The following is a 15653-nucleotide window of genomic DNA, read 5'->3' as shown; positions in this document are numbered from 1 at the left end:
GCAGCACAAAACAAAAATCTTTCTTCTAAAGTTTACGGCAAAGTTTGATCTTTAAAATGGTCCTCGATGGCTTGAGCTCAGCCATGGGCGTTGTCTGAACTATTTGATTTCGCTTTAACCGGATGCAAACTGCAGCCGAGCTTGTCACCAGGGACGACTGCTTCGCTTTTTAGCATTTAAAAGCTCTTTCAGGTTTGTGGCCGCTTTGGCCAGGCCCCCCCTCGAGTGTACTGGGGTTTGCCTTTTTAAAATTCTCAGACCTACACCAAACTGCTTCCAGGAGTATAATTCAGAAAAGAGATAAAGAGCAGGCATGACTCAAAGCAGCTCAGAATGACACACAATGCACATACTTGTTCAGTTAAAGACTTTCCTGATGGAGACGACGCCTCACCAAAGGTGAACATTAAGAGTTTGAGCGTTAGCGTTTAGACGCTTTGTGCCTGCCTCAGCCATTAGCCTGCACAGCTTCTGCATTGCTAATGAGGCCCGAGAAAAAAAACGAAAGCGGCGTCTATTGGGAGTTAATGTTTCTGGTAATGAGAAAGGATGATATTTGTTCAACTCCAGTCTCTGAGCAACAAAGCGAAGACGTGCTGTCTGGAACCAGAACTAGGCAGCCCTGGTGTTTTAACGAACTGCGTCTTTTGCTGAGGATCATCGACAACGCTCAGGGCGGCTTCCTTACCGAGCACAAGAGCAGAAACGCACGCTATGAATGGAGTCTTATCTCCGTCTTTAAATTAAACGGAAATTAAACGGCATGCTTCTTCCACTACAGCCTGAAGACGCTGTATTCTCTGCAAATGAGATGTTTCATAGAAAGAAAAAAATTGTTCTGTGATACACAGCCCAGCGTGAAAAACCTTTGATGAATGGCGTCTAGTTGTAATTTCAGAGCCATTCTGACAGCTACAACAGCTCCTACTTTGTGAAATGGACAATAGAGCTGTCAAGAGACCGCAGAACTGTCAGCAAACTGAGCTCAAAGCCATCTAGTTGAAATCAAATGTCAACACCAATACAATTTTGTGATTAAAGAAGCAACAATCGTCCTTGCAGACACAGTGAATGTTAATGGAGTTGATGTAATGGCCGACTTCATTTGGTCTTGATCTGGTAACCTATGTACGTAGCTGAAAGAGAAAGAGGAAAGAGATGGAGGGAAGGAATGAGAAGCAGAAGAAGAGAGATGAAAGTCTGGTGGAGAAAATAGAACGAGGATGAAACAAGCATTGAAAGAGAAGCTTCGACCAATGAGAGGATCCCAGTGGTTGAAAAAGAACTGACGGTGCAGGGGGGATATATTGCAAGAAAGACTGACGCACACAAACCCACAAAATAAGACTGCCGCCCTGTAATGCATTTTAAACTTTGCCGTTATGTAAGTTAACATTAAAACCAGGAGGAATTCATATTCTGGATTTTCTTCCCGCTGAGCGAGAGCAGCAGGAAGATATTCAGGACACTGGAGACACGTAACAGCAAAACATTAGACTCCCCGTTCACAGGAGGGACCTAAAAATGTCTTCAGTTCCCAAAGTCTGCTGGATTATTGATGACTGCCTGAAGACAGCATTGTGCCGACACACACACTCAGACACACACACGGGTAAATATTGACATAGAACGCTGTGGGAGGCATTCATGCTGAAGGTTTTAGATTTTGATTAAACTTTAATTTAATTTTCTTCACAACTTCCTCTTCTGCTTTAGAGCAATTTTTGGTAGGGATGGACCAACTACAGACTTTCTCCCCCGTTACTAATTTTGATATACACCTATCAGCCACAACATTATGACCACTGACAGGAAAGGTAAATGACATTGACCATCTAGTGACAATTCAAAGTTCTGCTGGGAAACTTTTAGACCTGGCATTCATTGGTGTGGATGTTACTTAGACATGACCTGGCCTCCAAATTCACTAGATCCCAAACTGATCAAGTATCTGTGGGATGAAGCACAGAGGCCCCTCCCCTAAAAGGCCCCCCAACTAACAACATATTCACCACAGGCCACCCTCAGAAGTCCCATGTCCATTTTCTGATGAGTCAGAACTGTTTTGGAGGCAGGGAGACCTACACAATGTTAGGAAGGTGGTCCTGATCGGTGTACAGTGTCCTCTAAAGGCTTGTGAGCAGCAGAATAACATTTAGTCCAATAGCATGACGTGAAAGCAGAAGCCGGTGTCTGTGTTTGTCTCATTTTCTTCTCTTTTCTTCTCAAATTCAGCTTAAATTTCTCAAATTGGTACATTAATTTAACGCAATATTAGGTTCTAACAGTGACACGCACTTCCGATTTGTAATGGATAGCTCTAATAACTTCACCTTGTATTTAGGCTTCTGCTTTAGAGATCAGGGAATTTCCCTCTTGCCCTATGAACCTTTTAATTCATTGTCCTCAACAACCGATTACTTTAACAAATGTGTGCACTCTGCTTGCGAGCCTTCGCAGCATTCATATTAGAATTAATGAGTGCCATATTTTTAATTGGAGCATTAAACATTTTTATATTCTAACTGCCTTTGAGTTTATGCAGATGCCTCTCTCAGGTTATGATTTAAATTCATTATTAAGTTTAATGTAATTTAATAATCTGCAATAATTCACTTTCTCCCCGGCCCTTTTAGAAATGAATGCCTGCACTTCTTTGTGCATTCATGCCCTGATGACTTGAGGATTTGTGTGAGCATTTGGTAAAAGAGAACAGAATACAAACAAAAAGTGTAAAACCAGGAGGAATTCATATTCTGGAGGGTGCGTGTTTGAACCTAAGGCCCCCGTCCTCCTTTTCTTTAAAAACACAGATGCTTGAAAGGCCTCAGCGGAGCAGTGAGTGGTCATTTTTCACACGCCACCGTACTACTTAACAGGCTACAGAGCATCGCGCACTAATGCTGCAATCTACGTGACTAACAGCAGGAATTGGAAAGCGATGGAGAGAGCGTGTGTCTATTAGGAAACACTGGACGCTTGTAGGCGAGGAGGTGCAAATGAATTAAGGCGTCTGAAGCGGCTGCATAAATGGCTGCCGTTAGAGTCGCGCTGGTGAGATAATGCTGGGAAGACAAAAAAAAAAGATGGAACAGAGAAGAGGAGAACAGCAGCAGAATGGAGCAGAGATGGTGGAAATCAGTTGAGTGAAATATTGATCCACGCTGGCGTGTGACCGATCGACTGGAATTAAGTCAACAACCGGCTTTTAAAGCGTTTTTTTTTTGTCCCAGGTGATTGTTTTTGATTGTGTGCTGTGCATGCAATCACTAAAAATGTAATAACAGTTATCATGCATTTATACGGTTCCTGGTCTATGTGAACTGCATTTTAGTATGAGGCACTCAGAATGTGTGCGTGCATTGTTTTGCACTAGATACATTCTCACAATGACAGTGTTAACAAGCTGATGTTATCTCAGTAAAGCCTTTTAGCACGCTTACATTTGTTAACCAACAAAAAAAAAACACCAAGAGTAATCAAGGTTGCTGTAGAAGCAAATTGGAATTTTGACCTGACGGTGAAACCTGAGGAGATCTAGAGCAGTCACGTCGTGTGTAACCAACTACACGGATATTTACCTAGTATTTGTTGAGACCTTTCACTTAAAAAAAACCCCAAAACACAGACGTATCTTTAAAAATATTTGATATAATCTTAAAAAAATAAATAAAAGGCTTTGATTTTGTGCACTAATCCACACAGTAGCTGCTGTAGACGTTTTAGTCTGGACCAAACGGACCATCTGATTGACCAGCAGACAGACACTGATATCATGTTCATAATAAATAAATATATATATATATAAACTCACTTTAAATATGAAGAAACCTCAGACAGAATTACTATTATTACTATTATTATTATTATGACACTGTAATCTACTCTTTTCCTACAGCCATCTTCTTACTATTTTTTAGGTAATAGGCAATCAGTCAATTTTCCCAAATAATTTATAGCACACGCACACGCACACGCACACGCACATGCACATGCACACACACACGCACACGCACATGCACATGCACACACACACGCACACGCACACGCACACGCACACGGTTGTGAAGTTAATTTCATGTCATTGCAATTTAATTTTTAATATATATTCTTGTGGTTCTCTCCAAGGAACTCCAGCTTCCTCCCGCCGTTCAAAGACATGATGGTTAAACTGGCCGTAGGTGTGAGTGTCTCTCTGTGTTAGCCCTGTGATAGACTGGAGACCTGTAACAAGCGGTTACAAGCAGTTACAGAAGATGAATGAATATATATTCTAGTATATATTGTGTATATAGATTGTGTATATAGAGGGCCCGTACTTTGCTCTTCATTCATTCATCTTCTGTACCCACTTAGTCCTGTTAAGGGTTGCAGGGGTCTGCTGGAGCCTATCCCAGCTGTCATCGGGCGATAGGCGGGGTACAACCTGGACAGGTCGCCAGTCTATCGCAGGGCCAACACAGAGAGACAGACAACCATTCACACTCACACCTACGGCCAATTTAGAATCACCAATGAACCTAACCAGCATGTCTTTGGACGGTGGAAGGAAGCCAGACTACCCGGAGAGAACCCACGCAGACACAGGGAGAACATGCAAACTCCACACAGAAAGGAACCAGTCGGCCCATTTTCTCCTTTAAGAGCTTTGAGCCCGGGACCTTCTCACTGTGAGGCATCAGTGTTAACCACCTCGCCACTGTGCCGCCCCGTACTTTGCTCTTGCAAAAGTGAAATTTGAGATTAATTAAGCATCCGTCCATCCATCCTTGTTGCATAAACATACATTTTAGTAGTTGCCTTGCTCAAAGCTCTAAGCAAAATTTAAATTCCACCCAGATTAATTTTCTTTGTCTCAGTGATCATGGAGACATCCTCTCCAGAAACTGTGACTATTTTCGTCCTTTTTCTCTGACCAGTATCTTGTACCACATTTAACATAGCAAAGCCTCTTTCACACGGAGACTGCGACATAACGCCAGTAAGAAGATCCCAAACAAACCCAGCTAAGAAAACATGCAGTATTTTTTTTTTTGGAATCAGTGTCCTGACGTGTAACACAACAGCGCTGGTGTCTGGTGTGTCGTGGCCCGTTGATGTGGCCCCGTTACTATCTCCACTGTCGGCTTAAAGGAATAACAACTACGCATTCAAACAGGACGACGAGGTGGAATAAAGAAGCTGCAGTCCTGGCTCTCTCCTTTTCACGGTGGGCCCAGCATGAGCCTCCAGACACACATTCATCACAGAGGTAAACAAATCTGTAATCAGCCCCAAGAAAACAAATCTTCATTAAATAAAAATAGCGGAGGATTAGGAGCTCGGGTTGTTAAATAAATTCTGGTAATACATGGAGCTCAGTGCACAGTTCATACAGTATGAGTTTGAGTGACAGAGACTGTGGGTGCCTTTACTGGCTGTCTGCAAACTCCTCCATGTCAGAAAGAGCTGACACGGCAATTAATCATCATTCTTTAATTATTGACCGCTGTCTTGGCAGAACCCAACGCAGCCGGGTACTTTCTTGGACGGTTTCTTTTTTATAAAGGAAGGACGGACAGGAGACTAAATTATACAAGTGATGAAACAGGACAAAATTAAGCTACTAATTTAAAAAGGAGGAGCCCGCTGTGAGCCTCTGAGCTGCTTTGAGAGGGAAGACAGATGAAAGATGACCGAGTCTGGACAGAACAAACCAAGTACATGTTATTCATTATTATCTGTGAAGGGATTCTGTTGTAACATCTACTGTCTGGGTGCATTTATAATCATGATAAATTAGAAACACTGCCTAATTGAGTGTAGGATGACATCAGATTTAACCCTGGAACTATTTATTGGTTTAGTTTTGCTGTGCAAACACCTGGTGGGTGGGCTGGAGCCTATCCCGCCAGTCTAGTGCAGGGCTAACACAGAGAGACAGACAACTATTCACACTCACACCAATTTAGAATCAGTAATGAACCTAACCAGCATGTCTTTGGACGGTGGGAGGAAGCTGGAGAACCTGGAGAGAACCCAGGCAGACACAGGGAGAACATGCAAACTCCACACAAACAGACCCCAGTCGGCCATGATGGATTAGAACCCAGAACCTTCTTGCTGTGAGGCATCAATCCTAACCACCACACCACTGTACCAACCTAAATTGAGTATTGTTGAATCTAATATGTCTTTTTTGACAAGAAATGTACAAACAAGCCCAATTTAATGTTGATTAATGAAGAATATATAATAAATATTCACCCTCCTTAAGATTTTGAGTGACGGACCTAAGTGAACAGAGGTGCAGCCAGTTGGTGCTAATAGTCTGACAGTTAATAACAGGAGATCACCTGAGGGCAGCGCATGTGTCTCAAGTGGCTGTAGTATAAAGACACCTGTCTCTGGAGGTCCCGTCACTTGTTAATCAGCAATCTAGCCTATAATTAGACCAAAGAACACTCCGAGCAACTCAAAGTATAAGTCTGTGCATGGACACATAGTTCAGTTAAATCCATCATTAAGAAATGGAAAACATCTGCCTAGAGCAGGACTCAAGCACCAAGACATCTATGAATGAAGGAGTTAAACGCTTCGGCAGCTGAGACGAAGAGAGTCTCTGCACAAAATAACTGCGGCAGAGGCTCTTTACCAGTCAGAGCTTTATGGAGAGGGAGAATAGCAAAGCTCATATTAAATCTAGACTGGAGTGCACGTGGGAGACTTCAAGGTCAACTGAAAGAAGGTCGGATTAGACCGAAATGGAGCTTTTTGGCAGCGAGACTCGACGCCATCCTTGGTAATGTGTGACAATGATATTAGTTTGTCTCCTGAACCCAGTCCCTCGCAGACATTACTGTAGATTCATTATCTTTCATATCAACATTTGTTGTTTTCTTTACGGACAAATTAAATTAGTTTCCTGCTAAAACATTTTGTCTAAAAAATGTGAGTCTGTCTGACCAACAGTCTAATAATAAAGATTCAACTTAGGAGCAGTAGGGAGTATGTTAATCAGACAATCTTTACATATGGGAAGCTAGAAATTATTAAACATATTTTTCTTCACTTTAATAAAAAAGACAATTATTTAATATAGTGGGAGATCATTTCTTTCATATTAGACTAAAATTCCTCATTCACCAGGTTAAAAAACCACCACCAACTAGCTGTAAGGTATCATGGTAGATTGATTCTGCAATAAACTGATGTATCATGCAAAAATCCTATTTCATTTAGGAATTGAAAACCAAGAGAGGGATGTTTTTAGCAGCAGGAGTAGTCCAGATCTGATGTTTAACCGGTGCAGGTCGCAGATGTGCTGTGCTGTTCAGTTATGCACGTGCCCCCGATGCTGCGGGTCTTACCTTGGTGTGTGCAATGAGCAAACAGTTCGAATGCTCGTGCTCGCAGGCAATCTCGTACTGAGGCAACATGTCAGCCAGCTGCTGGACGAAGGCGACCACCTCCTGGTGCCAGGGAACATTAGCCATGGTCAGACTGCTGGCAGAGCTTTCCCCACAGTACGTAACACCCTGGACACACAAGAGCACACGATTAGAAGACAAGCACAGAAAAGACAGAGCTTTACAACGCCTTTACTGACCCACTGAAAACATCAGGCATCCAGGAAAAAGACACAAATGTAATGCTACGGTGTATTAATCAAATGCATGACATGTTGGACGTTTGGCAGAAACACGTTTTGACATTTCTGACGTAAAGAGTACTTCCAATTTTGACAGATACTTCACACACCGGCTGATTTTTGCAGGTTAAGGTTACGTAAAACATAACTGAGAATTAAAATATTAAGGAAAAACTATTAGTGAAAACAATGCGAACACAAGCTCAGACATGGCACTTTATTTAATTTGAATTAACTGTCTCAACACTTGCAGTCAGGACAGTATATACCCAGATCCATATACAGCATCTGCAGTAATCCTTCTAACACTCCGCACTCAAAGGACACCTAACCTTGGGCTATTAATGTACTAAACCGTGCTGCCAAGAAATCAGAAGAGGCTTACAACAGATAGGTCTCTGATATGAATTTTAAGTTCACGCCATAATTTACATACCCACGGAAAGAAAATGAGATCGTATTTCATCTTTTATTATCAGCTGCACAAGCAAAATTATCAACTACTGCTAAATGTCATGGTGATACTTTTCTACTCACTATTCAGTGACTCATTTAGTGCAGCTCATTAGTTAGGCTTCATTAGTTTTCAGATAACTGACAATGTACGGTTGATGAACAGGCTTGATACGCAGCAGTGACTCAGCTAGTTATCACTAGTGAACGTGGGAGCTGCTGGTGAAAGAGCATCTGTCCTTGGCCACAAAAATCAATCAAAACAGAGGGCTGAGTGTTTTCTGATCAATAGTGGCAAAACTTTGCTGCTGTTACAAGTGATGAGGAGGGAGAGAGGCCCTGGGAGGAGAACAGAGCAGCAGCCCCCCCACGGCAGAGACAAACTATTGACCAGACTGGCCTGAGTGCAGAAGGGAATGTGTTGAATGGTACAAGTCTTGATGCCCTTCTTGTACGACCAGAAAGAACCTCTGATACAAGATTTACCATTATTTTTCTTTTTTTTAAAAAGCAGGGACATTGACATGGACTCGATTTCCAGTTTCTTAATAACTGTGCGGGTCAAACTGTTCTGTAGTTTATTGGATTTCAAAGCCAAGCTGTCACCACAGACCAAGGCAGTTAAACCCAGGCTGACCTTCTCTTTAATATCTTCCACTCACTTATAAGAGCTCTTGAAAATACAAACCAAAAAAAAAAACATTGTAGAGATCAGAGACACAAGTGATTTTCAATATGTAGAAGTTGAATGGGTTTTGGTTAGCACTGGTTCCTTTCTGTGTGGAGTTTGCATGTTCTCCCTGTGTCTGCGTGGGTTCTCTCCAGGTACTCCAGCTTCCTCCCACCGTCCAAAGACATGTTGGTTAGGTTCATTGGTGATTCTAAATTGGCCGTAGGTGTGAGTGTGAATGGTTGTCTATCTCTCTGTGTTACAGGCGGTTTAGACTATAGACTGTGTGAAATTGAAGTTACGACAACAGCGCAGACCCCTAGCGCCGTAGCTGATGTGCACCTACCGCAAGAGCTGTGATTGGTCTGCTTGGTAGTAGCGTGTTTCTGTTTTAGTATTTCCAGCTGCTTCTCCATCTCCATGATTTTCAAATTGATCGTTTTGGATCAATAAAGATGGAACCCATCGAGGAAAGGTTAACTGAGGAGGTTCGGAGATACAAACATTTGTACAACTCGTCTTAATAATTTTGACGAAATTTCAGCGAAAGTTTCAGCCGCCATTGTCGAAAGTGAAGCAAAAAATGAACCCGACTGGCAAAAAAGACACAGCGACGACTGGTGTTTGGGTTTTTGTTTTTACAGAGTGAGCCAGACTGACGAGCGCACAAGTATAAATGGCTCGCACTGACGTAGGCTTACGTACGTAGGTTACACCGTCAATGTCCCACAGTACCTTAAATGAGCCTTTAGCCCTCCGATAGACTGCCTCTAACCCAATGACAGCTGGGATAGGCTCCAGCTGCCCCGCAACCCTCCAGAGGACAAGCGTTGACAGAAAATGAATGAATGAATGGATTTTCATTTTTCAGTATTTCAACATTAAATCAGCCTTTCAGAGTCTCCTCACACTGGCAGAGCAGCGCAGAGGTACGGGAAGACAGGGGAGAAATTGTGTAGACGAGATGAGTGTTTATGACAGTAATTAATCAAATATGGGCTGAGAGTACACCCAGGAGTTTAGGATTACTGCGCTACGCTACGGCATATGATACATCAGAGTTGATTTTATTTTTACCCTTTAAAGTGAGAAGGACGCAATGCAGCAAACATGAACCTTCAAATTATTAAACTAAAAAGTTTGTATACAAGCAGGTAAAACCAACCAATGTACAGTGTTTATGTATTATGTGAAGGAGAACGGTTTTGTTCTTCATACAAATTATCTGGCACACGGTGCAGTCCTTAGCTTCTTAGCCACCACAAATAAAAGTCCATAAAACCAAGTCTTAACCCTCAAACAACCGAAAAATGTCCTCCCTCCAAATACTCTGACTGGTCCTCGTAAAGACAGTCATACAGCCACAGTGACACACACAGAGACCACCTGTGTGGCGAGGTGCTGTAACTGAGCCAAGGCAGCAGCTGTGCTCCCATAATTCTCTGATCTGTTGGCCAGGAACAGAACGCCGTCTGATCCTCACCCAGGTACCACACGGAGGAAACACGAGAGTAACCACTAGTACGAATGTGTGTTTATGGACGTGTCTGCTGGTTTGTGGAGGACAATGATTGAGTATGTTCAAATGAAGTTCAAGCACAGAGCGATTTCTGATAAATACACAGATGAACCACAACATTATGACCACTGACAGGAGAACTGAATAACACTGACCATCTTGTGACAGTTCAATGTTCTGCTGGGAAACTTTTGGACCTGGCATTCATTGGTGTGGATGTTACTTAGACATGTAGCACCCACCTAGACCAGACCAGACACCCCCACCCCATAGCAATGACACTCCTTGATGGCAGCAGCCATCCCCAGCAGGATGCAGCCTGACACAGGCACACACACAAAAACGGTTTAGGAACAACTAAAAAAAACAAAAACATGAAGAACAGCACAAGGTGTTGACCTGGCCTCCAAATTCACTAGATCCCAAACTGATCAAGTATCTGTGGGATGATCCTCAGAAGCCCCTGCCCTCCACCTACAGTGATTTTTGCGAGACACCACAGGACACCCTCAGAAGGCCCATGTCCATTCTCTGATGAGTCACAACTGCTGTACATGCATCTTCCTTCTATTGTTTAGTAAGCGGCTTCGACGAGTACTTGCACGTGCGAATGATCTCCCAGACTGTGAAGTTGGGTAAGTTAAATTGTTTTGACCACTGACCAAGATAAAACAACAGTTGTTTCACCATTTCACAGGAGACATATCAAACCCATTTGAGGCCAATATCCTAAATGCCGTAAGTTGAATTTATACCAATGAAAGAAGTGATATATTGAAGGAAGCAGGGAATTTAATTGTTTTCCTCGAAGGTACACTACACAAGAAACACTCTTAAAACGGATCCCTTTCTCACCCACCTATTTCAAGAGGGCCCATTCCCATCAATTCTAACTTAACCACTCAGGTGCTGCAGGGAACCTGACACAGGCCATGAACTGCAGCCATTACCTCCGTAATTTAACCACATATGTCTTGTCGGGCTGCTTGTGAATTCACCGCACAAAGAAAACAAACACCAACAGAATAGTGCACCGTGCATCGTTATGGGGTTGAGGTTGGAGACACAAATGGGGTGGCTGAAGGCAAGACAGTGCAGGACAGAATTGATGAGAGACCTTGGGAGTTATCAGCGTAGCCAGAAGGCCTGCTGAATAAAGATCAACTATCCAGGACTTGGTATAAATCAGCCAGGAATGGGCCAGGCAGGATGATGGTGCTATAGGAAGAGATGGAAAAAGATTGGAGATATATGGAGGAAAATAATGTCCTGTATCACCTGAGGAGTTTGTGGGAGAGATAGATTATTTGAGTCCTTCACCTGCTCGAATAATCTATGTCTTCCGCTTTTAATGGAAACCATAAATGTTGATGATCAAGGCCCCACTCAGGTGTGTGTAACATACACCTGTGTGTGTATGTGTGTGCACGTTTCACCAAATTCATCTCTGTACCTTTATATTCTTTCCCAGTCCTCTCCCTCTCTCTCTCTCTCTCTGTAATCCATTTCCTCTCTGGGCGAGTGAGGGGCCAGTGGCAGGTAAGTGGTATTGATGCTGCACCGCACAGATGATAAATCACACACTGGATAACAATCGGACAGCAGATGGTAAATTGCGTCGCGCCACATAAGATGATGAACTAATAATTAACGGGTCAACAACAAAGGTCTTGCTGCTGGTGATGGGGGACGCGCACACACCCATACAATTCATCATTTTTACGGGGCCACAATTTATCTTGATGCAACGCACACGCAACAGTCGTGCTTCTATCTAGAGGGATAGATAGATGGCTGACAAATTAAAGGACAAATCGAGGGAGCATGAGGGAGCTAATTATACGCAGATGCTTCAACCCGGGTGTGATGGATTTTCTGATCTACGTCCCCTTGGATGGACAGGTCTCTTTCAGGGAAACAACGCCTGCATCCACATTAAGCTATTGAGCATGAAAATAGGGGACGCTCAGCAAAATAACAACAGCAAAAACAAAAACTTTTTATAAGAACTGTGTGCGTTCTCCCAGCAGAAATCTAGAGACTTGGAAAATCTGCACCAGTGAAGCCACTGATGCTCTTTCAATGGTCAGAAACCTTTATTATGATTTAAATTGAGGCAATTACACTCAACGCAGTATTTTATCGTCTTTTTAGGTGACTTTGAAAATAATTACGATCACAATTATGGTAATGTTTTAAAAAAAAAAAAACTGTTTTAAAAATCAATGTAATTCTAATTAAATGAATAAACTAGTTTTATTGCCCATCAGCACCAGTAATCTCTCCACAGACAGTTTATACTTCCACGTTAAGTTGACGCAGAGCCTAGCGCCGTAACTGATGTGCACCTTCCCAGCACCGCCGCAACGCAAGAGCTGTGATTGGTCCGCTTGGTAGTAGCGTGTTTCCGCTTTAGTATTTCCGGCTGCTTCTCTATCTCGGCAGTTTTTAAATTGATCGTTTTGGATCAATAAAGATGGAACACACCGAGGAGAGGTTAACTGAGGAGGTTCGGCGATACAAACGTTTGTACGACTTGTCTTCGGCGAAAGTTTCATCTGCCATTGTTGAAAGTGAAGGAGGAAGTAGAAACAAAAAATACAAAGCCAAACTGACGAACGCACAAGTATAAATGGAGTTGTCACACCGGTGAAGGCTACCTAGGTCCTTTCAACAATGGCGACTGAAACTTTAGTCGAAATTTCGCCAAACACGATTCATACAAATGTCTGTATCTCCAAACCTCCTCAGTTAACTTTACTGAGTCTTTATTGATCCAAAACAACCAATTTGAAATTTGCAGAGATGGAGAAGCAGTCAAAATACTGAAGCGGAAACGCGCTACTACCAAGCGGACCAATCACAACTCTTGCGCTCTGCATGGCCGCGGCGCTACAAAAGGCGTTACATTTCTGGGGAGCACATCAGCTACGGAGCTAGGGTCTGCGTTATCTCCGTAGCCTCTGCATCACCTCCAAACCAGGAGGTGAAACTGCCTATCACAGTCCCCAGAGTTTGGCCTACAGGCTAAAGTTGTATATCAGTTGCAGACACAAATATCTGAAATGATTTATGTTTAGATTCTTTTTCATGACTGTGCCTTTCACACAGCTAGACGTATTGTTTAGCTCGTCTGATTCTGGTCATCACTCTTTTGTATCTTTGAAGCACTGTGTTAGTCTTTATATATGGTATATCTATATATACACATCTAAAAACAATGCCAGGGTGCCTCATCCGTCAGCGGTGATGGTTAACTTGATTTAAGATTTATTTATTTATTTTTCACTGAGAACCTGCGTACCCAGAGAAGAACGAAATACTGTTTCTCATAAGTGACAGACAGTGCAAGTCAATGAAATAAGTTACAAATCTAGAACATTAAAAAACTAAACAAGATAGAAATAAAAATAAATAAACTAAGATCACAAAACGCCATACAACGTACACTATCAAGTCTCAGGGAAGTACATAGGTAAATTGCCAGCCGCCAAACCAGGAGGTGAAACTGTAAGTGAGGATGCTTTCCACTGTACCTCTGCAGAATGTGATGAGATGTATGGGATGGGAACAATGATAGAGCAACTCACTCTATCTTACTGTCACCAGTCTGTCCTGAGATGCACTAATTACTGGGCTCAAGATGCTGAGGCTGATAGCTCGCCCCAAAGCTCAGCAGCCCGAGGGGGGTTTATCCGGTCAGAAAAGGGCCAATATAAGTAGGGAGAGGGGAAATGGAGAGGCGGAAAGATAAGAGGGAGACGGAGGAGATAATCAAGGGACAAAAAGACAAGAAAGAGATAAAAAGCGAGACCTTTTACCTGTGCCAGAGAGACTGTTTAAATAATTGATTGTCAGAACAACGAGGAGGAGGAGGAGGAGGCTTTTACTGTAGCTCATACTGTTTTGAAGGTCAGACTTTAAAAGGATGAAATACTTCCAATTTACTTAAGACATTAAAATTTATAAAGGGAGACGAATAATTAGCTTTCTGTAGAGCGGGAGGTTGGATAAATGCCAGGACAAATGCGGGTATCACATGGAAATTAAATACACCGTCACAATTACCGCAGACGGTCATGCCAAAGTTATATATTCTTTTATTAAACGTATAAAACACCTGTAACACACATTTTAAAACAGTCAAAAAAGTATCTGAGAGTCACAGTGAAGCTAAAATGTCATCTATAAATAAATTGGATTTAGTTAATGATCAGAATTGCTGCTGACACTCACAGATTTGAGCGTGTCTCTTTTTATTTGCCTTCACATTCATCCCGTCCAGGACAAAAGGGAAAGTGTCAAGAATTATTCTGCGTTCAGAAAGAGGCCACGCATGAGGAAAGAAAGCTGAGAGTGGAGATTAATTACTTTAACGTGTCAGTTCCCGTGTAAAAGCCACACGGCCTCATTTGATGAGTGACTCTGATTACCTGTCCACTCCAGAGCTCCCTGCTGTCTTGTTAGCGCTGCGCTCTCTCTCTCTGGTGTAAGGAAATGCCAGGAAGTGGTGGATCGATACACACTCCTATGAGACATCTTCAATAAAATACCAGTCTTAGTGGACAATTTGGACGGAGAAGTGTGTGTGTGTTTTTTTTTCCTCGGCCATCAACGGCTCATTGCGAACACAATCACGAAGCAGAGTTTTGATTGAAGCAAGCTGTTGATTACTTAAGTAGCGATAAAACACAGCATGGGAGTCGAACTAAGTTTAATGTTGAGGAAAGAAAGGAAAGGAGACAGGGATGAGGACGCTTTGATTGTCACACAGCTGGCTGAACTCAATTTTTATTTTTTTTTCCAGATGGCCCAAAAATTGCTTTGACATTTACAGCACATAGAAAAATGGAGTTTAGCAGATCTGAACAGAAAGAAAGAATTGAAAGGATAGCAGAAAGGAACGTGAGTTGAGTCTGGTTCTGTTACTACACTAAGAGAATTACTAACAAACTCAATACACACTGTGTTACTTCTACGTTTCTATGTTTGTATCCCGAATCCTTATAACTCGGGCTCTGTTCAGATCACTGGCATTAACGGAAGAGTCCCGAGGGATCTTACAGGCAGAAATTCCATTCAATTCAAATTTAAATTCAATTCAAATCACTTTATTTGTCCTCAAGGGACAATCTGTTTTGTGCAATCATCTTACATGATTCAGCTGTGGACAAACCCAAGACGCATTCATGGTCTGCTCGCCCAGAGCATGTTTGGAGGTGGTCTGGTCAGTCTAGATCCAAACCACCAGCCCGCTAGAGGGTCCAACCTGTCCCCAGAAGATGTGCTAAAGTTACACTGAAGACAATTTTTAAATAAAAGTAGCTGCTATTCCTAATTTGTCCCCTAGGGGAGCAGCAATGCGCCGAAGTTGCACTTAT

The 15653-nt window shown here is 42.5% G+C and overlaps 1 protein-coding gene across 2 annotated transcripts in view; it reads right to left on the bottom strand.

The window, feature by feature from the left end:
• tyw1 (tRNA-yW synthesizing protein 1 homolog) overlaps positions 1–15653 on the bottom strand; it is a 71858-nt gene that overhangs the window by 2463 nt on the left and 53742 nt on the right. For both annotated transcript variants that reach the window (XM_084559355.1, XM_084559356.1), the window contains one exon: positions 7350–7517. In XM_084559355.1, coding sequence (XP_084415481.1) covers positions 7350–7517 — 168 coding nt within the window. The remainder of the gene's footprint in view (positions 1–7349; positions 7518–15653) is intronic.

The sequence above is a fragment of the Chelon labrosus genome, assembly GCF_963514085.1.
Source record: "Chelon labrosus genome assembly, chromosome: 13".
Taxonomy (NCBI): Eukaryota; Metazoa; Chordata; class Actinopteri; order Mugiliformes; family Mugilidae; genus Chelon; species Chelon labrosus.
This window is presented reverse-complemented; position numbering and strand designations above follow the sequence as displayed.